Below are 22,560 nucleotides of genomic sequence, written 5' to 3'. Positions count from 1 at the left end.
GCCCGTCGGCGTTTCAGGACCCAAAAGTGGAAACCAGATGTGTCATTTCCCAAACACGCCTACTACGTTGGGAAAAATTATGAGGCCTGGATATCAGGACACAATGTTAAAACCTTGGAAGAACTGCACCTCCTCATACAAATGGAGCAGTTCTTGGATGGTGTTCCTGAGGACATAACACGGTACATACAAGATGGAAAACCCAAAAATCTCACTGAGGCGGGGGAGATTGAAGCCAGATGGATGGAAGTGGCAGAAAGCAAGAAAGCTACGGTCAAGGGGAGCAAATACCCCAGGGGGCACACCGACCATAAACCCTACAACCGAGGACAGCCAAAGACCCCACATACAACCCAAGTAAAGCCACAGACGCCCTATTCTTCCACCTCACCAGTCTCCAGTAACTCACCTCGACTCAGTGACCCATCAGATGGAAGATGCTTTAAGTGTAATGAACTGGGACATATCAAGGCCAACTGTCCAAAGAACGCCATCCGAGTGCAGTTCATTACACCACCATCACACCAAAGATCCCCAGGCCCAGATGCCTCTCAAATACCCTTGGAGCGAAGGGAAAATTTGAGAGTGGGCGGAAAGAAGGTTACTGCGTGGAGAGACACGGGGGCACAAGTGTCAGCTATCCACCAATCCTTCGTAGACCCCAAATTCATCAACCCAAAGGCCCAAGTGACAATTTACCCCTTCATGTCACAAGCTGTAGACTTGCCTACAGCTGAACTGCCTGTCCAGTACAAAGGCTGGTCAGGAATGTGGACTTTTGCAGTCTATGACAATTATCCTATCCCCATGCTACTGGGGGAAGACTTGGCCAACCAGGTGAAGCGGGCCAAGCGAGTGGGAATGGTTACACGTAGCCAAACCAGGCAAGCTTCCAGACCCATTCCTGTTCATGAGCCGTCCACAGACGCCCCGTCTGTGTTACCAGAGACCCAGACAGAGGTAATGGACCCGGATTCCAAGCCAACCACTGAAACAGCCACAGCACCTCCAGTCCCAGGCCCGGAACTGGAACAGCAACTAGCACCAGCAAGTGTGACCACATCTTCAAACTCAACGCCAGAGGGCGCCAGCAAGCCAGAACTGGCAGAAGCAACAAACAGCCATACCCAAAAGGCTCAGCCAGAGCCTGAAATACCCTCAGGTGCACCAGCGGAGAGCAGTTCACCAGCAACAGAAACAACCCCATCACCTACATCGCTTCCAGAGGAACCAAACCCAAGTCCACAATCTGAGGAAGAACTGGTAACCTCAGCCTCAAGGGAACAGTTCCAAACTGAGCAGGAAGCAGATGACAGCCTTCAGAAAGCTTGGGCGGCGGCACGGAGCACCCCACCGCCTCTCAGCTCTTCTAATCGATCCCGGTTTGTTATAGACCAAGGACTTTTATACAAGAAAATTCTTTCTGGTGGACACCGGGAAGAATGGCAGCCGCAAAAACAGTTGGTGGTTCCAACTAAGTACCAGGGGAAGCTCTTAAGCTTAGCCCATGATCATCCCAGTGGCCATGCTGGGGTGAACAGAACCAAGGACCGGTTGGGGAAGTCCTTCCACTGGGAGGGGATGGGCAAGGACGTTGCCAAGTATGTCTGGTCTTGTGAGGTATGCCAAAGAGTGGAAAAACCCCAAGACCAGGTCAAGGCCCCTCTCCAGCCACTCTCCATAATTGAGGTCCCATTTCAGCAAGTAGCTGTGGATATTCTGGGTCCTTTCCCAAAAAAGACACCCAGAGGAAAGCAGTACGTACTGACTTTAGTGGACTTTGCTACCCGATGGCTGGAAGCAGTAGCTCTAGGCAACACCAGGGCTAACACTGTGTGCCTGGCCCTAACAAACATTTTTGCCAGGGTAGGTTGGCCCTCCAACATCCTTACAGATTCAGGATCTAATTTCCTGGCAGGGACCATGGAAAAACTGTGGGAAACTCATGGGGTGAATCACTTGGTTGCCACCCCATACCACCATCAAACCAATGGCCTGGTGGAAAGGTTTAATGGAACTTTGGGGGCCATGATACGTAAGTTCGTCAACGAATACTCCAATAATTGGGACCTAGTGTTGCAGCAGTTGCTGTTTGCCTACAGGGCTGTACCACATCCCAGTTTAGGGTTTTCACTGTTTAAACTTGTGTATGGTCACGAGGTTAAGGGGCCATTACAGTTGGTGAAGCAGCAATGGGAGGGGTTTACGCCTTCTCCAGGAACTAACATTCTGGACTTTGTAAGTAACCTACAAAGCACCCTCCGACACTCTTTAGCCCTTGCTAGAGAAAACCTAAAGGATGCTCAGAAAGAGCAAAAGGCCTGGTATGACAAACATACCAGAGAACGTTCCTTCAAGGTAGGAGACCAGGTTATGGTCTTGAAGGTGCAACAGGCCCATAAGATGAAAGCATCATGGGAAGGGCCATTCACGGTCCAGGAATGCCTGGGAACTGTAAACTACCTCATAGCATTTCCCAATTCCTCACTAAAGCCCACAGTGTACCATGTTAATTCTCTCAAGCCTTTCTATTCCAAAGACTTACAGGTTTGTCAGTTTACAGTCCAGGGAGATGAGGCTGATTGGCCGGAAGGTGTCTACTATGACGGGAAAAAAGACGGTGGCGTGGAAAAAGTGAACCTCTCAACCACCCTGGAACGTCTGCAGCGGCGACAAATCAAGGAGCTGTGCACTAGCTTCGCCCCATTGTTCTCAGCCACCCCAGGACGGACTGAACGGGCATACCACTCCATTGACACAGGTAATGCTCACCCCATTAGAACCCCACCCTACCGGGTGTCTCCTCATGCCCAAGCTGCTATAGAACGGGAGATCCAGAACATGCTACAGATGGGTATAATCCGCTCATCTACCAGTGCATGGGCATCTCCAGTGGTTCTGGTACCCAAACCAGATGGGGAAATACGCTTTTGCGTGGACTACCGTAAGCTAAATGCGGTAACTCGTCCAGACAACTATCCAATGCCATGCACCGATGAGCTATTAGAGAAGTTGGGACGTGCCCAGTTCATCTCTACAATAGACTTAACCAAGGGGTACTGGCAAGTACTGCTAGATGAACCTGCCAAGGAGAGGTCAGCATTCGTCACCCATGCGGGGGTGTATGAATTTAATGTCCTTCCTTTCGGCCTTCGAAATGCACCCGCCACCTTCCAGAGGCTGGTAGATGGTCTACTAGCAGGACTGGGAGAATTTGCAGTTGCCTACCTCGATGATGTGGCCATTTTTTCAGACTCCTGGCCCGAACACCTACTACACCTGGAAAAGGTCTTTGAGTGCATCAGGCAGGCCGGACTAACTGTTAAGGCCAAAAAGTGTCAAATAGGCCAAAACAGAGTGACTTACCTGGGGCACCAGGTGGGTCAAGGAACCATAAACCCCCTACAGGCCAAGGTGGATGCTATCCAAAGAAACAGGTTCAATCCTTCTTAGGCTTGGCCGGGTACTACAGGCGATTTGTACCACACTACAGCCAAATCGCTGCCCCACTGACCGACCTGACCAAAAAGACCCAGCCAAATGCAGTTAAGTGGACTGATAAGTGTCAAAAGGCCTTTACCCAACTTAAGGCAGCGCTCATGTCTGACCCTGTACTCAGGGCCCTGGACTTTGACAAGCCATTCCTAGTAACCACGGATGCATCTGAGCGTGGTATAGAAGCAGTTCTCATGCAGGAAGCAACAGATCACAACTTCCATCCTGTCGTGTTTCTCAGCAAGAAACTGTCTGAGAGGGAAAGTCACTGGTCAGTCAGTGAAAAGAAATGCTACGCCATTGTGTACGCCCTGAAAAAGCTACGCCCATATGTTTGGGGACGGCAGTTCCAGCTACAAACAGACCATGCTGCACTAAAGTGGCTTCATACAGCCAAGGGGAACAACAAGAATCTTCTTCGTTGAAGTTTAGCTCTCCAAAATTTTGATTTTAAAATTCAGCACATCTCAGGAGCTTCTAACAAAGTAGCTAATGCACTCTCCCGTGAGAGTTTCCCAGAATCCAGTAGTTAAAAAGTGTTCTTAAAATATAAAAGTCTGTTAGTTATATACTTAGTGGTATATGTAAAGGTGCATGTGTTGTATTACTCTGTTTAGCTTAAAGTTCTAGGAGGAAATCGCCGCCAGTGAGCTTCCCCACTGTCTGCAATTTGGGGGGCGTGTCATAAACAGATAGCTAAGGGTTAACGTCTCTTTCACCTGGAAATAAGTATCTGAAGCACCTGACCAGAGGACCAATCAGGAAACAGGATTTTTTCAACTCTGGGTGGAGCGAAGTTTGTGTGTGAGTCCTTTGTTCTTGTCTTCTGCCTGTATTCTCTCTCGGATGAGAAGTGATTTCTGTTTCCTGCTTTCTAATCTTCTGTTTTCCAGTTGTAAGTACCAAAGATCAGATAGGGATTTATATGTTCTTTTGTATTTACATGTCTATAGTTGCTGGAGTGCTTTGAATTGTATTCTTTTTTTGAATAAGGCTGTTTATTCATATTTCTTTTAAGCAATTGACCCTGTATTTGTCACCTTAATACAGAGAGACCATTTTTATGTACTTTTTCTTTCTTTTTATATAAAGCTTTCTTTTTAAGACCTGTTGGAGTTTTTCTTTAGTGGGGGAACTCCAGGGAATTGAGTCTGTACTCACCAGGGAATTGGTGGGAGGAAGAAGTCAGGTGGAGATCTGTGTGTGTTAGATTTACTAGCCTGACTTTGTATTCCCTCTGAGTGAAGAGGGAAGTGCTTTTGTTTCCAGGACTGGAATTAGAGAGGGTGGACTCCCTCTGCTTAGATTCACGGAGGTTGCTTCTGTGTATCTCTCCAGGAGCACCTGGAGGGGGGAAGGGAAAAGATTTATTTCCCTTTGTTGTGAGACTCAAGGGATTTGGGTCTTGGGGTCCCCAGGAAAGGTTTTTGTGGGGACCAGAGTGCCCCAAAACACTCTAATTTTTTGGTTGGTGGCAGCAGTACCAGGTCCAAGCTGGTAACTAAGCTTGGAGGTTTTCATGCTAACCCCCATATTTTGGACGCAAAGGTCCAAATCTGGGACTAGGTTATTGACAGGGAGGGGTTGTCTTTTTGTACTCGTGTACCCTGGAAGATGGACTTTAGTTAAAAGACTTATACCAGAGGGCTGAGTAGCTGGAGCAGCCAAAGCAGGTTGTGGGTTTTTTCAAAGAAGCCTTTAGAAGAGGAAACTGAAGAAGGACCTCTGCCTGGCCACTTCAGAGGGCATTGAGGAGGCAGCATACACTTTGATAATACCAAACATACCAACAATACCAAGTATAATTATTACAGTTGGTTGGAATTTTTTTGTCTCAATGATTTTTCAACTAAAATGCCTTATTTTTTTCAAAACTAGAGTTTTCTGTGGTACATGTCCATTTCTTGTGGCTCTAACTTTCAGGTGTAAATAACATCTTTAGAGCAAAGGGCCAAATTCTGCGAACTTTCATTCTATACCATCCCAGTAACTTCAGGAGGTTGAATGTGGTATAAGTCAGTGCAAGATTTGATTCAAAAAATGTTGAGAATAACTTTTCATTTTTCACTCACAGGTTTGGTTCTATCATGTGGACAGGAATGAGAAAAGGAATGTGAGCTAAGTCATCCTGAGAACAAATGTTTGTTTTTAGACTTTGTGCTCACAAGGCTACTCAGGTGCACACAAGGCCAGGGCTTTGATATAGTAAGCTATCCTAGTTTTTCTTAGAAAATATGTGCATTTATGAATACAGTATGTAACTTTGCATTATCAGAACATCCTTAAAAGTTGAGACTAAGAAACCTATTAGTCAATAAGATTGTTCCCTCTAGTCTGTCCAAAATTGATTATGTAATCTGTTTTTAGTACTGCAAAGCAGATAATTTCTTCTAAATTTCTTAATAATCAAGAATAATAGAAGTCATGCACCTTTACAGGAGCCAGGGAAGTAATGAAAAACCAGAAAAAAATTAAATAAAAGTTACTAATCAAACAAGTTTTAATTTTTCTTTGACATGAGAGGATGAGTTCAGAACTATTAGAGAGAAAAAAGGTATATAATTGCCAGGGAAAAAATGTTGACTAAAACTGTCTTCAAGTATAAGTGTTTTAATGTTTATGAAATTCAAGCAATTCATGTGTTAGTGACATTTTATTCTGGTTCTTAAACAAGGCGCACCTGTTTATTTTGTTCTTCTTGAGAGAACAGCGTCTACTAGAGTTGTGTTCTCAATTATTGTAAGCTAAAAATCCTGAGAAAATGAGACTTATGCAACCAAAACAAATAATTATTCATTTCAGCCAATTTAAATTAAAATGCATTTTTCCTTTAACAGATAGCCATTAAAAGAATCCAGATGGCAGCATCCCAGTAACAAAATGTAGCCATTTGATTACAAATCTCACCTTTTGCTCTTCTGCATATGTTCTGGACATGAATTCAGGGGCTAAGGGCAAACTAGTCGAACAAAATTCTGTTGCCCCCCAAACTAGTGTGACAGTACTGCATACTTTCATTATAGGAAAACTATAGTAGCATTTTATTTCTTGCCCGCAAGTATTTTCCATAACACTGTTGACTACTCCTGATTAACCTGGATTGTCTAGCTGGAATGCAGCATTCATTCATTGGCTCAGAACCTCCGGCAATGTTTTGATTCTCAGAAATTGGCATTGATGTTGCCCATTGGCTTTGATAATTAAATTGTACACCTGTTCAAGAATAAGCACCAGATTGTTAATGATTCGTGGCCATCATACTGTCAGTAATTTTCCAACAATATTTCTCTTCAAATTAGCAGTATATTTTTGTGTTCATCTAATTGTGAGACAAACTGTTCCAAGTGTTCCATTGCAATATATTGGTAAAACCTTAAGCATTAGTGTTCTAAACCAGTAATACTTTAGTTAACGTGGGAAAACTGTTAAGAAAGATAAGCATTTTTAATGAAGGCTACTTTAAGTTATGAGCTCATGATCAGTCTTGATAAGGCATATTTAATTGCACAGTTTTGTTACAGGAGGTTTCATGAAACCATATAAAATAAATTACTTTGTGGTGTAATAATGCACTAATTTGAAATCCCATCATATCATATTCTCTGTAAAAAAAAAAGTCGTCTTAATTGCATTAAAGCTATATGTTATTGAATCACTGTGGGAAAAGATCAAACAAGTATGAATGGAGTGTATGTGAAAAAAATAAATGACAGGATGAATTATCATACATTAATGTAATTACCTGTTAGACTTTTTAAAATGTGATACTATATGTAGCAGCATTATTAACGTGTTAAAGCCATATAACAATCATATATTGCATATTACATTACTAAATGTGCCATTACAAGATGCATCAGCCTTCTGTTTCAGGCAAACCATGCTTTCAGTCCTGTTCACCTTGTGATATTTCATAAATTCATTGGTGACACAAATATCAGGTGCAAAAGTTACCTATTCTGTTCACTAAACATGTTTTCACCTTCATTCTGCCTTTGCATTTTCTACTGAGGCATATTATGGATCACAAGGGCAGAATACTGAATGGCTGGTGGTTTTTGAGCTGCACGGAAGAACCTGGGATTATCCAGTAGTTACGACCCCAATTCTTTTAAATTTGAACCAAAGTAGGGTCAAATATATAACATGATCCTCTTAACTTTAAGGGGTATTGTCAAAGTTGTAAAGCCTTAGCAATTGGCATAACATATGGAGCAAATTTAATGTGTTTTCTACCTTTTGATTTGCAACTTTCCTTAAAATAATTGTATCTGTAGGTCCAAATTTTAAAACGTACTGTGTCCCAAACACTGAAACAAGTTGGTGAACAGGGCTTGTAAAAAATCCCCCCAGTCTGTCCCAGTAATGAGTGGGATAGCTGCACAGCACTATTGGAATGGTTCTCTCCATTAGATAGCACTTTACAGGCCTGCTGTCCCAGGTTAAAATGTGGATAATGTTCTGGACTTAACCTGAGGCCCTGCTATGATTATCTTGGTAGCTCAGCATTTTATGTTTATTATTATTGTTTGTTGTTGTTGTTTATTTTTTAGGGGGTGGAGAAGGGACAATGCTTTTTCTTGCATGTGTTCATTCTTTCCTTCACTGGCATATCTATGTTGTTTATTGTCACTCCCTGAGCCCCCAGCTTATGTAGGTATGCACAGGGCCGGTGCAACGATTTAGGCAAACTAGGCGGCTGCCTAGGGCGCCTAGTGGTTGGGGGCGCCTGAAATCCTGCTCAGGTGAGGAGGTGGAGTGGAAGTGAGCTGGGGTGGGGGGCACGGGGAGGGCCACCGCAGTAACGGGGGGGTGCGTGCACAGGGGAACCGCTCCACACCCCAGATCACCTCCACTCTGCTTCCTCCACTGAGCACACAGCCCCCACTCTAAGTCTCCTCCAATTGGTGCCACAAGCCTGGGAGGGGAGGAGAATTAGAGCGACGCTGGCATGCTCAGCAGAGGAGGCGGAGCCGAGGTGAGCTGGGACGAGCTTCCCAGGCGGAGTTAGCTGCCACGGGGGGGAGTCTCCCCAGGTGAGGTTAGCTGCCATGGCAGGGGGGGTCTCCCCAGGTGGGGTTAGCTGCGGGGGGGTTGCTGCTGCGGGGGGGCGGCAGGCTCCCCAGGTTGGGGGCTTGGTTAGCTGCTGCGGGTGGCAGGATTAGCGGGGGGCGGGGGCACAAGGTGGAAGTTTCGCCTAGGGCGTGAAACTTCCTTGCATCTGCCCTGGGTATGCACAGAAGCAAGCCTCCTGCCCTGGATCAAGAGACTTGAGCTAGCATTCTAAAAATAGCTATGAAGTCGCAGTGCAGGCTGGAGCTTGGCTCTGAAGCTTAAGGAGTATGGGTAAGGCCAGAAGAGATCAGACCTGGCTAAGAGGGAATATGACAGGGCCTAGGAAGGGTCGAGATAGTAACCAGTTCAGAAAACCCTGCTGCTCTATGTCCTGAGACAGTAATTAACCAGCAGGGCCCAGGAGCAGCTGGAGACCATATAACCTCTCATGAAACCAGTTGGAACATAAAAAAAGGAAGAGGCAGTTAGCGGCTGGGACTGGTTGAACAACCAAAGTATTTGCTGAGGAAAGGAAGAATCATAGACTGCTGTTTTAGTTGAATCCTGAAAAGTGGGGGTTTGCTCATAATTCAAGTGTCACAGGTTTTGCGGTATATTTCATAATTTGGCTGATGTAGTCTTTCTGTTCCATAATACCCTACATCAGGTGATTCATATTTTCTCTCTTATAAAATTTAGTTTATTTTAAAAATTGAAAGGAGTCATAATCTAAACAAAATATTTTGAATTTATCCAAATAAAATGTTTTGATTGACCTACTGCATGATTTTTTTTTTTCAAATTTCATTTAACAAAAAAGAGAATCACAATCTTTGTGCACTTTAAGGGAGTAGCGCTGCTTGGGAAATGGATTTCCTCTTCCACAAAAATATTCAAAGTATCAAAAAAATTTCCTGTCACAAACTAGGACAAAAAATAGAAGCCCCGAAAAATTTTCAAACCAAAAATTCTGATTTTTGTTTGTTTGTTTGTTTGAGTCAATGGAAAAAATGTTTTGATTTTGACCATTTTTTAATTTTTACTATAATTAGCTTACATTTCTAAATAAAAACGGGTCTCAGACAAGAAAACTTGAAAATTTCATTTCAGAAATTTCAAACCTAAACATTTTAACAATTTGGAAACCTCTAAAATTTTTCAACTTGAGAAATTTGTCAAAGCAAATGCTATTCCACAAACATTTGAATGTCAATGAATCTGCTTTTCTTTGACACAAAACAAAAGTTTCAGCCAAAAATTTCTAATCAGCCCTAGTTAGGAGTTCCAAAACTCATCTCTTCGACACTTACTGCTGCTGCTATTTCTGTATATTTCACAACTCTTACTATGTAGCATGGCCTCCTATATCTACCCTTCAGGAGAGGTGTTTGTCATTACTCCTTTATGACAAATAAGTTAACTGAGAGACTACACAGGGTCAGATCTGGCAGAATGCTAGGTGTTAGAACTAGAGTTCGCCAGAAGAATTTCATCAAAACCAATTTTTTTTCATGAAATCATATTGATTTTCATAAAACTTTGCTTAGGAAAACAATTGAAATGTCCCACTTTGACATTTAAAAAAAAAAGTTTGTTATTGTATCAAAATAACTTTTTGTGTCCAAATTAGTTTTATTTTATCTTAAAAATGAAGAGGTTGAAATCAAAACAAAATGTTTTGGATGTGTTTAAATAAAACATTTCAACTGATCTGAAATTATTTGTTTTTCAGAATTTTATTTTACACACACAAAAAATATCTGTTTCGAGGAGCAGTGTTTTTTTTTTCCCAATTTGGTCCTCTCATTATTGGTTTTGGTGTTTTTGAATCTCAACATTTGGGGAGGGATGGAAAATCTATTTTCTGAACAGCTCTATTTAAAACCTAGGTCTCATCATTCATTCATACTGCCTATCAGAAAGAGTGTACTAAGTTCATTTATTTCTAACTACTTCTCTGTCCACTAAGCAACACTGCCTAGAACCAGGAATAGAACTGAAAAATCCCGTTTTCCAGTATTTGAGTGCTGTCTACTACATAGACGTATATGCCACCAACAAAGTATGTGTCTCATTCTGCACTGTGGCTGTGCCACTCTTTCAGGTCAAATTCCAGGTATTTGTACTAGGGATCTGAATTCAAACCCTGATGTCAATACGTGCAGGGTTGGAGTCCTTATGGTTGGATATCATGGAATATCTGGGGTTTTCGCTAATATTTTTACTATGACTGGTTAACTTAAGTCACACAAAGTGAAAACATCTTTAAAAACAGATTTTTCAGAACTCAGTTATAGTCTGTCTATTGCAGCATGATGTTTAATAAAATGCAGGTGTTCCACATTGTATTCTTTGCAACAATTTAGTTTTTCTCTGTGATATTGAGAGGTTTGGAGGTTGAAATATTGGATTTCTGTGGTTTTTCTCCCACCCAAAGGAGGACCAAGAGACTTTTGTTTGCATCAAGCCAAAAGAGGAAACTTGGAAGCTAGATTCAAGATAAACTCAAAGAACAAAATGTTAATCACTTATTCATATTGGTGATCAGTTACCTACAGGAGTAGTCCCACTGGAGATTGAAGTCAGTGGGTCTATTCCTGTGTGTAACTGCTCATCAACATGAATAAGAGAGGTTCATAATATGGCCCTAACAGGATTTTGGTTTTACTTCTTGCTTGGCTGGGTTTTTCAGCTCAAGGACCACACATCCACAGTGAGATAAATGCATACAGTTGGATGCATCCACCGCCACTTCCTTCTTAATTCCCAGCAGGGACAAAGAATTACTCTTATAGGTATAGCACAAATTAATGATTTGATTAATACATTTTAATTTAATACAATTTAATAATACATCTTGTGAGCTGAAAACATCTATTTTATTCATTAGCAGAAAGCAAATTGCATTCCTAGTTATTTATTTTGTTTGTCAGAGCTCTTTCCCCCATATATTTTTGCTTACAAGAGTCAGCTCAACAAACCTTGACAAAGTGTGTTTCTTGTCTAATAACTATCACATTCTTGTCTAATAACATATAGCAATGAAAGACTTTTGCAAGCCATCTTTTTTTCTGTTTTCCTTTAGCCTTGCTGCAAACACTATGGAGTCTTGGCTTAGTTTAGTCAGCACAAGATGTGATCCAAAGACATTAGAGAAAAATTAGAGATTTATTAGGTAAATCCTTTGTTTGTGAACATTTTTCATAGCATAGATCACCTCATCCTAGAGAGATTGCCTCATGGACATCTCTCCTTGTGACAACTACAGCAACAGCTTACATGGAACAGTAACTTTTAAAAAGTAAATAATTTTAGTTTCTCTTAATGGAATTTTGTAGCTGAGAACAAAACATCAGCAGCCAGCATCACGTGAGCAGTGATGTCTTTTAAGAGCCAGTGGTGGGTCCCAATCTACAATGTAGTCCATTTTTTGTTTGTGTGAGGTTTATTTCTCATGATATACTCTGTAGCTGAAGGTACAAGAAAAGCATGGGATAATGAGCTGGCATTTGGATATTAATTCCAGATGTGAGCTGTCTCTCTTTTCCAAGTGTTAGATTTATTGGAGGAAACCCCTTTATTAAAAAACTTTGATCAGGTTTCACTAAATAAGTCCTTTTTAAAAAATACATAGAGAGAGAAGAGTGAAAGAAACAATTAAAATGTGTATAAAGTTTAGTTTACCAACAGAATTAAGTAACAAATTGACAGAGCTGGTTTTGAAATTAAAAAAAAAACAAATATTTGTTGCAAATAAAAATATATTTACAATAATCTGGAGATATTGGAGATTTGGAACTTGCAAATCCTAGAAGATGTGAAATCACCTTAGCATGTATTCTACGGTATTAGTTCTTATGGAAGCAATAAATTACAATTAAAAAAAATAAATTGGAACTGTGGCAAAGTTGTTAAATTTGTCAAATTAAAAAAGAAAATATATTTGAAATTTTACTTTAAAGAAGTTTGTTTTTCCTTTAGGAAAATGGTGTTAAGAATTTGACATTCTTCTCACTATAGAAGGGAGATTAAGTACTGTGACAGGATTATTTTTTTTTCCTGAATATATGCACATGTTGATCTTAGTGTGAGGTGAGGTGAGGATTCAAAGAACTGTGGGTCAGGAGATCCTTGACATGAATCACTTCACATGGATTAATTGGGACTGACTTGGATTAGATAAAAACAATAAAACAAGTTTATAATTACACAGAGATAGATTTTAAGTGAGTATGACTAATAAGACATAAAAGTCAGACATGGTTACAAGAAAAATAAAGATAAAATGTTTACTAATGCCTAACTTAACCAGCTATATCAGATTCAAGCAAAATTTCTCACCGTATGCTTTCAGCAGTCTTACTGACCAAATCATGTAAGTCACAGCTTCTCCCCTATAGTCCAACTAATGCTTCCTTTGTTGCTTCAGGTACAGTGAATGTGATGGACAGGGAAAGAGAGAGGGATCCCATGGAGTTTCAGTCCCTATCTTGAAAAACATTTCCAGCTGAGAACTAAGAGACACAGAGTCTGTGTGAAGGGAAGTTTCCTGCTCGCTTTTTCTCATCTGCTTAAGCTTTCTTTGTTTCCCTTCCTGCTTGATGACTGTTTACTGTTAAATACAAATTAAGCAGAGTGCACATTTCTTTACTTACGACAAACCTGTGTGCCAACTTCTTTTTGTGCAGGGCTGTGGGGTTTGGAACGTGTGTTACTAATACCATACAGGGAAATCTTAAAACATAAAATGTGTGTGGCAATATTTTATGTAAGCAGGACAATACTGATAATCAAATATTGAGTTTTCAAATGATACCTTACAAGAGATGCCTTGTAAGAAAATATTACAATAGTGTGTAGGGTATATTCTGTCACATGTGTATTCTAATACAAAATTTAAGGAAGTTAAAATCAAAATTAAATGTTCTTATTTTGTCACAGCTAAATGTCTCAATTGACCAGAAACTTTTTTGTTCATTCACAGAGGACTTAACATTTTACATTATTGTTCCAGTTTGGATTGAAAACAAATTTTGAAACCTCAAAACCCCATGTAAAATGGAGCTTCCATATTCTACACAGCATAAATGTAACCACTAGATTCATTCCATATAGACCAGTGCACACCATGAGATGGTAACAATCAGCCCATGCTTGATGTGAACTGGAATTGTAAAGGCTGAAAGATCCACTACCAATCTTTTGAGATATCAAATCACCCAAAAAGGTGATTTATTTTAATGTAGAGAATTATCACGAACAAGCAGAGAAAGATAAGAAAGATGCACTTGAACTAGAGGAGGAAAAAGGGAAATTAATACAAGATGCATGCAGTAATTTATAGAGATCCTGCACTACTGACCCAGCTTCTCTGTGCAGGTGTTCATTCAGTCAGTTCTTGATATTCTTTCCAGATACAGCCTTGTTAAGACCTTCATACTTCAACAAGCTTCATGTCTTAACTCTTAGACTGGGATATAGTAACCATCCAAGTTTGCTTTCACTGAGAACATTTCTGCATGAGGAATGTTTCTTCATTGATGCCTGAGATGTCACATACATGTCTTATTAGAACATTTCATTAGTTCAAAAGGTGGGATTTTTTTCCTGTTATGCCCGTAACTGTAATTGAATTATAATTTTGTAATTCCAATTTGGGCAGTTCTATTCTATTTCATAGTAAAGACTGATTGGAAAATATTTATTATCTTCTGTTTCTAATTTTCCACTACTGTTTATAAGACTATCATTTTTGTTTATTTTTCACTTTTTTTTTAACCTCTAACATTTTGAAAATTTACTTTTTGTTACTGTAGGTCAATGACAGACAATTTTTGCATCACTGAGTGCACACTGGGAAACTTGCCAAGTGTCCAAAGCCCACACCTAATCTGCATATAAATTTATGTGGGATTTTAATCAGAGGACAGCACAGTTACTTTTTTTAAAGTCCTATAAGTGTATACAGTCCTTCAACAGATACACAGAAAAAATATATTTGAAAGGTTGCCGGAGGAATATAAAAAGGAAATTTCACAGAGCTTTCATTTTATTGCTTTAGGAGTCAGTGAACTAGATAATCAAAGAAATCTTGACTTTTTAATTGCTTTTTATTTCTATAGTGCATATATGTGCATAGTGTTTTACAGACCAATTAAATAATTATGTTCCTGCTCAGAGAAGCTTAACATTTTATTAAAAGACACCAAGTGATCACAAGAAGAAAGGAAGAGGCTCTAAGTAAAAGACCAAGCTTAGAGATGGGTGAATAATAGATTTTTCTTTTGGGTTTTCTGGCAATCCTGAAGATTTTTTTTAAATTGCTTTGTGTCAATCCAAAATGAACTTATTTAATAAAAAAAAAATCAGTAAACCAGAAAGATCAAGGAAGTTTTATTTCAGGTCAAACAAAACATTTCATTGGATTTTAAGCATTTGAAAAAAAATTTTAAGGTTAAATTAAAATTAAGAGAAATTTTGAAAGTCATTTCAAATAAAATATTGAAATGTTTTGTTTAGAAAATGTCAAAACACTTCATTTTTTAGAATTTTAGTTTTTTTAATTGAAACAATTCTGCAAAATTGATACAAATTTTGAAATGTTTCAATGTCACCAAATCTTCATTTTTCACCCCCAAAATGTTTGTCAACAATTTTCACTTGGCTGTAATCAAGATGTTTTTCAAATATGCATTTTGTTAGTTCCTATTGGTTATCTTTTGTTTCTCTACTACCATTTCAGATACCATAATGTGATACCACTAAGAGCAGTTTGTGCAGTTCTGCAAAACCCCACCACTGATCTCCTTTTACCTCTCCAATTACTGCCTAATCACCTTTATTTCCTTCATATCTAAGCTCTATCTATAACTGCTGTCTGGAGCTCCCGTTTTTCAGTTCTAACTAGATCCTGTGCCCTTTGTATTCCAATCACCAAAATTTCTGGCCAAAGATCAGAACGAGTACTACATCTTTGTCCTCTGTGACTGTCAGCTATCTTCAACACCACTAGCCATGAGAAATCTTGTCTTCCCTCAGCTTTTTTGAGTCTGTTCTCATCTAGTTCTCCTCATGCTGTCTATTGACTTTCAGCATGTTGTTGGGAAGATACCCTTCTTCATCTCTTCTCCTACTTTGTGAAGTTTCCACAGGGTTCTGTTCTTGGCCCTCTCCCCTTCTCCCTTTACATCCTGTCTCTGGGCGATTTTATTCAAAGACATGACTTCAACTATCATCTGCATGCTGATGACTGTCAGATCTACCTCTGACTGGCTCCAGACTGGCTTGGATCACAACCTGCCTTTTGACATGCCTTCATTAACTTTCCAACCATCAGGTTAAGTTAAGTATGGCCCAAACAAGACTTTTGATATTTCTCTTGAAACCCTCCCTACAATCTCCTTTTGCAGTCACTGAAAACAACCTTGCAGCATGTAACCTAGGTGATATATTCAACTTAGACTTCCCTCTAGATCCTCACATCCTGGAAGTGTTTAAATATTGTCACTTCTTACTGCATAACGTGTCTAAGATCTTCGTCCACACAGTTAAAATTCTCACCCAGGTCCTTATTTGACATCTTGAGTACTGTAACCACTTCCTCTCTGGCCTTGGCAAATGGACTCTTGCTCCACTTTTATCCATTCAAAGCATTGCTGCAAAGCATGCCTTCTATGTCACCACTGTTTTTGTGTCCCTTCACTGGCCCCTTCTTCTCTACCATTGTGATGGGTTGGATCACAGAAACCACTTTGGGACAGCCAACTGATGTGCTGAGACTACCCCTGGGCCGGTTTCCCCTGGCCGCTTAGGACTTCAGTGCCCTGCCTAGTTTGAGCCACACATGCTAGCCTGCTACAAACACAGACCCAGGTCTGAACTATGTCCCACAAACTGCAGGCTTAACTGACAACAGCTTAAGAAGTGCTCCTGTCTCCAACACCCAGATGCCCAACTCCCAATGGGGGTCAAACCCCAAATAAATTTGTTTCACCATGTATAAAGCTTATGCAGGGTAAGTTCATAAACTGTTCACCCTCTATAACACTGATAGATACGCACAGCTGTTTGTTTCCCTCCTCCCTCCCCAGGTATTAATACGTACTCTGGGTTAATTAATAAGTAAATAGTGATTTTATTAAATACAAAAAATAAGGTTTAAGTGGTACCAGGTGATAACAGACAGAACAAAGTGAATTACCACACAAAATAAAATAAAACACCACGTCTAAACCTAATACAGTAAGAAAACTGAATACAGATAAAAATCTTACCCTCAAATGTTTCAATAAGCTTCTATCACAGACTGGATGCCTTCCTATTCTGGGCACAATCCTTTCCCCATCTAACTACCTGTCTGTCTACAGACAAATTACATTAACCCTGGACTCAGATGTGATGTTCCAGAAGCCCATGTGAGTGTAGGATCTGAGCCTGACTCAAGCCAGGACTCATGGTTCAAGCCCTCTTGCTGTGCAGTGCAGACACAGCCACACTAGGCTCATGCTCTGGGAGTCCACCAAAAGTATCCCACAATTCCACAGGCTGACTTTCTTTGTCCTCCGGACAGACAAGCTTTCCCACACTGCACCATGATCAAAGGGCTAGAGAGGCCACAATTTGGGAGGGCACTAAGAAGTCTGGGATATGGGCGTTTGGATTCAAGTCCACATAATGCCATGTAGATACGGGAGTCCCACGTTGGGACCCAGGATTCAACAATTCCTAATTTGGGGTTACAAATGAGTGCAGACACTTAAACTCTAGTTTCACAAACCTAGGATCTGCTAACTCAAGTTCTGCTAACACTGGGCTTACATCGCACTGTAGACATACAGTTAATGGCCCTAAAAAAAGGCCACATTAAAATTTGGAACTGCCAATGAAATTGCTTTTCCAGCATGGTAAATAAGGATTTCTTTTAAGCCATCAACTATCTGAACTTGGTTGTATAATGCTAATTTCAATGATTTGTTATTTAATATCACATGAAGCAGGTGAACTGTGTGGCGCAGTCAAAAGGAGGTTATCAATTATTGATAGATTCTAACAGTGTATATTTTGTGGGGTCAGACTGTGTTGTTACTTACATCAGAGTAAATCTTGAGTAATCAGGTGAAATCAATGGAATAACACTGCTGTAAAACAAATCAAAACCAGAATCTTATTCAAAGCATATATGTACAATTTAGAAGTTACCATAAGTGAAATATAAATGCAATGAACAAAATAACATTTTCACCCTTACTCTTTATGTTCCCTTAAAATTTATAAAAAGTCCTGTATGTAGCATAGATTTCTAGATAAACCATGGTACATAGCGTGATTTTCTTAAGGGTGCTTTTCAATGATCCTATTATCCACCAGTTTCTTTGGGGAGTGTTTCACTTTGTATAACATCCTTTTATATTTCTGAAAATTTACGAGCCTCTAGAAGCTGGCAAATTTTTATTTTTTCATATGGTGTTTCTATTTCTCACCCACTCCCCAAAAAAATGATGATCGTTCCAAATTGTCTGCTGTTCATCTGAATGCACACTTTTCAGAGAATAGGTCAGAGGGTACACTCTGGAGCCGTCATATGTCAAAATGACAAAAAATAAAATCAATTTCTATTCCCCAAAGCAGGAACTACTGCTATAGCATGTCATTTACTATATGCTACTAATTTCTGTTGTCATGTAAGCCCACAGATCAAGATGAAGGCAAGATTTTGGAAGAACATCACATGGAAGTTTCAACATAGCTAGATAACAAAGTGATGTAGTCATTAAGGTGTTGTGAGGAATTTGGAAATGGGAGACCTACTAATGAGCTGTGAGGGAATAGTTGGATGTAGTGAGATTTTCACTGTATAAGCCATATGTCATAACTGTAAAGGGAAGGGAACAGCCCTCCTGTGTACAATACTATAAAATCTCTCATGGCCAGAGACACCAAAATCCTTTTACCTGTAAGGGGTTAAGAAGCTCAGGAAACCTGGCTGACTCCTGACCCAAAGGACCAATAAGGGGACAAGATACTTTCAAATCTGGGTGGGGGGAAGTCTTTTGTTTGTGCTTTTTGTTTTGAGGGTAGTTCGCTCTTGGGACTAAGAGGGACCAGACATCAATCCAGGCTCTCCAAATCTTTCTGAACCAGTCTCTCATGTTTCAAACTTGTAGGTAGCAGCCAGGCAAAGCATGTTAGTCTTATTTTTATTTTCTCAACTTGTAAATGTTCCTTTCTGCTGAGAGGATTTTACTTCTGTTTGCTGTAATTTTGAACCTAAGGCTAGAGCGGGTTCCTCTGGGCTATATGAATCTGATTACTCTGTAAAGTATTTTCCATCCTGATTTTACAGAGATGATTTTTACCTTTCTTTCTTTAATTAAAAGCTTTCTTTTTAAGAACCTGATTGATTTTTCCTTGTTTTAAGATTCAAGGGGATTGGAACTGGACTCACCAGGAATTGGTGGGGGAAAGGAGGGAGGATGGTTAAATTATCCTTGTGTTAAGATCCAAGGGGTTGGATCGGTGTTCACCAGGAACTTAGTGAAAAAGCCTCTCAAGGCTACTCAGGGAGGGGGAGGTTTTGGGGGGGAAAGAGGTGTTCCAGACACGGAAGAATCTGGATGGTGGCAGCAAACACAGATCTAAGCTGGTAGTTAAGCTTAGAAGTGTTTATGCAGGTCCCCACATCTGTACCCTAAAGTTCAGAGTGGGGAAGGAACCTTGACACCATAATATATACCTAATTGTTGAAGAAGAAAAAGAAGTGGCACAAGTGGATTTCTATACTTGCAGTTAAAAGCAAGAATGTTTGAGAAAAGATGTGGACACTTTCTTTCTCTGAAACCTGTTACTTACAGTAGATATTACTGCCATGGTCGTGTTAAATTAACCCTTGTAACTTGAGGTGTCAGCACTTCACCTGAACTTGGATGTGCAATTTTTCTAAACAGACAAGTTTAGATACCTAAGAGAAACTTACTTTTTCAGGCTGTCTTCTGCATATGAACTAGCTCTGTAATGTGGTGAGTTAGCTGTGTCGATGAATAGCATCATTTTCTACAAATGGTGCAACCACTATTAGAAACACTTGAAAATCCATTCATAAAACTCTGCAGCTGGGGTTTTCAAAGGAGACCAAGGGAATTAGGTGCCAACTTCCATTGAATTTCAATGAGTGTTGATGCCCTTGCAGCCTTAGTTTCCATTGAATATCCTAGAACTTACTGTATATAATTGGTAGGAAAAAACATAGGAAATCTTTTCTTATTTAAAAAATGGCTTTTGTTTGAGTGTGTTGTGACAATCTGAATCTAAAAAAGACAATATACATGTTAAGCAGCAAAATACTGAGATTTTGATCTATTAATTTGGTAATATTAAGTAAAACCATCCTTATAGATCAGGGGTTGGCAACCTTTCAGAAGTGCTGAGTCTTCATTTATTTACTCTGATTTAAGGTTCTGCATGCTGGTAATGCATTTTAATGTTTGTAGAAGGTCTCTTTCTATGTGTCTATAATATATAACTATACAATTGTTGTATGTAAAGTAAATAAGGTTTTTAAAATGCTCAAGAAGCTTCATTTAAAATTAAATTAAAATGCAGAACCCACCAGACCGGTGACCAGGACCTGGGCATTGTGAGTGCTACTGAAAATCGGCTCGCGTGCCGCCTTTGGCACCCGTGCCATAGGTTGCCTACCCCTGTTATAGATCTATGGATAAAATTTAAAAAAAGACATCCAGTGCCTCCTTTTAACTGTTTTAGTACTTCTCCTTACCCATTAGCCTGCTTTATTATAATTTAGGGATCAGTGCTTTTTACTTTCTATTTCTTTGCTTGGAAAAATCTACTGGCCCTGAAAGCATTTGCACTTGTCCATCAGACTTGATTGGTCCTATGATAATGAAACCTTAATATTCTCATTCTGATTACATCTTCTAGTTTTTGCTTCCCACTTCAGTTCCAACATAACTTTAGCACTCAAAAACTTACAAACCATGGAGCGAGAGGTTAATTTTTTGTAACATTTGAAAGTTGGTTTTCAAACTTCCAGATAATATGCAGCTGTGGAATTGGTATCTATTGATAGCAGCCACTATCATGTCAAAATGTAAGTTGGGGTTGGGTAGCAGGGAACAAGATAGTAATTGGATTGATTTACATTCACATTCTGATATCTCACCACCTCACAAGGTTTGAAATAAATGCTGTGCACCATTGGAAAGCTCATTGTAACAGCTTTGCAATGATGTATAACATTTGCTGCTAGCCATGCTGCTCCATGAGATATCAGACTTCAATACTGTCACAGTCCAGCAATGTGTTTTTGGCACCTGTCCAGGGTTGAATATACAGTCCCAGACCTCCACCCATGTAATTTTCATTCTATGACTATAAAGTAATTTCCAGAAGTAGTGACTCCAGGAGGCATTTTATGGAATGATATCATAGTATGTTAAGTAGTGTTTTGATTACCAAAAAGTTTAACCTGCAGGTGTTTACATGTGACTTCCTATTTGGAAGGGTGATATGTGTACTTATGAAATGTGATGCCTTTTGTTTTCAATGTGTATCTTACTTTGGTTTATTTAAACCAGATTTAGCAAAAGAACTAGACATGAAAAACAGCATAGAGTAAAGAATCCGCATCAAGTGACTTCCAACATGTTACGCCTAGACTAGGGAGAGCTTGAATTGAACTCTCATGGGAGAAAGGAAGTGAGCGCTAGGAAAAAACGTTTGAAACAGTGGCATACCTAGTCAAGGTAAAAGAGGAGATAATGAACACACATATTGAGAAGCTCTTAAAAGATAAGAGTTTTGAAAGGATAAATGGAATTGAAATTGAAGCTGGCAACTATGCAATTACTGGGAAGGAAAATGATTATGCTTTTTATAGGCCTGAAGATTATGGAGGTAAAAATATTACTGTACAAAGTAAAACTCACATGCATGTGCCAAATACACTTTCTTATGAGTATCTTGCTGCTAAAAAACAAAAAACAAAAACAAAAAAAAACCAACCCAAACCTCATAAATATCCCATATAAGTCATACTTTTACACTCATCTTTTGACATGTTTTTAATGCATGTAGTTAGGAAGCAATTATGGATTTTGTCTCCTGGGTAGTGCATATGATAGAACTCTTCCCATGTGCAGAGTTCAATAGCCTTTTTGTAAAGAGCTGCAGCCTGTTACGTTGGAGATGTATGTGTGATGTTCTGTTAGGCTGACTTTACATTTGTTCATTCTTGTTGTTTTCCTCAATCTACAGCAAGTAACTTAGATAAGGAGGACTTGTTTTGCATTTTTGTGTATGGCAGCATAGTTAAGCAAGCTCAATTACTTTATCATATAAATTACATTATAAAATTATAAAATTGCATTATATGTTGTGACAGTGGATTGAAGATATGCTCCAAATTTGGAACCAAAACCTGTGGCTCCAATGCTAATTAGGGCTGCTATCAACAATACACTTCAGATTCTTCCAGTCTGTGGACTCTCTATCTGTAATGAATTGAGGTTTACCAGGAAAGTATGTACACCAGATTGTGTCCCTGTTTGGTGGTGTTAAGGATAGTAAAGAAGGGAAAAGTTTTCCTTTAAAAAAAAAATTCTCTTTGCGATGTTCCTGAGTCTGGAATCACAAAAATTAAAAGGGGAACTTTTAACGGTAAATAAAGGAACATGCAGGGGCAGCTCCAGGCACCAGTGCAGCAAGCTTGTGCATGGGGCGGCAAGCCATGGGGAGTGGCGTGCCAGTCGCTGTGAAGGCGGCAGTCAGACAGTGTTCAGCAGCATGCCTGTGGGAGGTCCTCCAGTCCCACTGCTTCGGCAGCAATTCGGCGGTGGGCCGGCAGATCACCAGCAGAAACACCACTGAATCTGCATGACCAGTGGACCACCCGCATGTATGCCACTGAAGGCCGCCTGACTGCTGTGCTTGGGGTGGCAAAAAACATAGAGTTGCCCCTGGGAACATGTAAACACCAACTTGCCAGAGGCGAGG

At 39.9% G+C, this 22,560-nt stretch overlaps 2 protein-coding genes across 2 annotated transcripts in view; one reads left to right on the top strand and one right to left on the bottom strand.

Moving 5' to 3' along the window:
- The window catches only part of CCDC102B (coiled-coil domain containing 102B), a 342,057-nt gene extending 328,986 nt beyond the window's left edge, over positions 1-13,071 (top strand). Inside the window, exon 9 of the mRNA XM_050938820.1 lies at positions 12,980-13,071. Coding sequence (XP_050794777.1) covers positions 12,980-13,061 — 82 coding nt within the window. The 3' untranslated portion in view covers positions 13,062-13,071. The remainder of the gene's footprint in view (positions 1-12,979) is intronic.
- Positions 1-22,560, bottom strand: part of LOC127044256 (zinc finger protein with KRAB and SCAN domains 2-like) — a 618,075-nt gene that overhangs the window by 69,438 nt on the left and 526,077 nt on the right. The window lies entirely within an intron of this gene.

Source organism: Gopherus flavomarginatus, chromosome 2, assembly GCF_025201925.1.
Source record: "Gopherus flavomarginatus isolate rGopFla2 chromosome 2, rGopFla2.mat.asm, whole genome shotgun sequence".
NCBI lineage: Eukaryota > Metazoa > Chordata > Testudines > Testudinidae > Gopherus > Gopherus flavomarginatus.
Note: the sequence above shows the minus strand (reverse complement) of the source record. Positions and strands in the feature narration are given on the sequence as shown.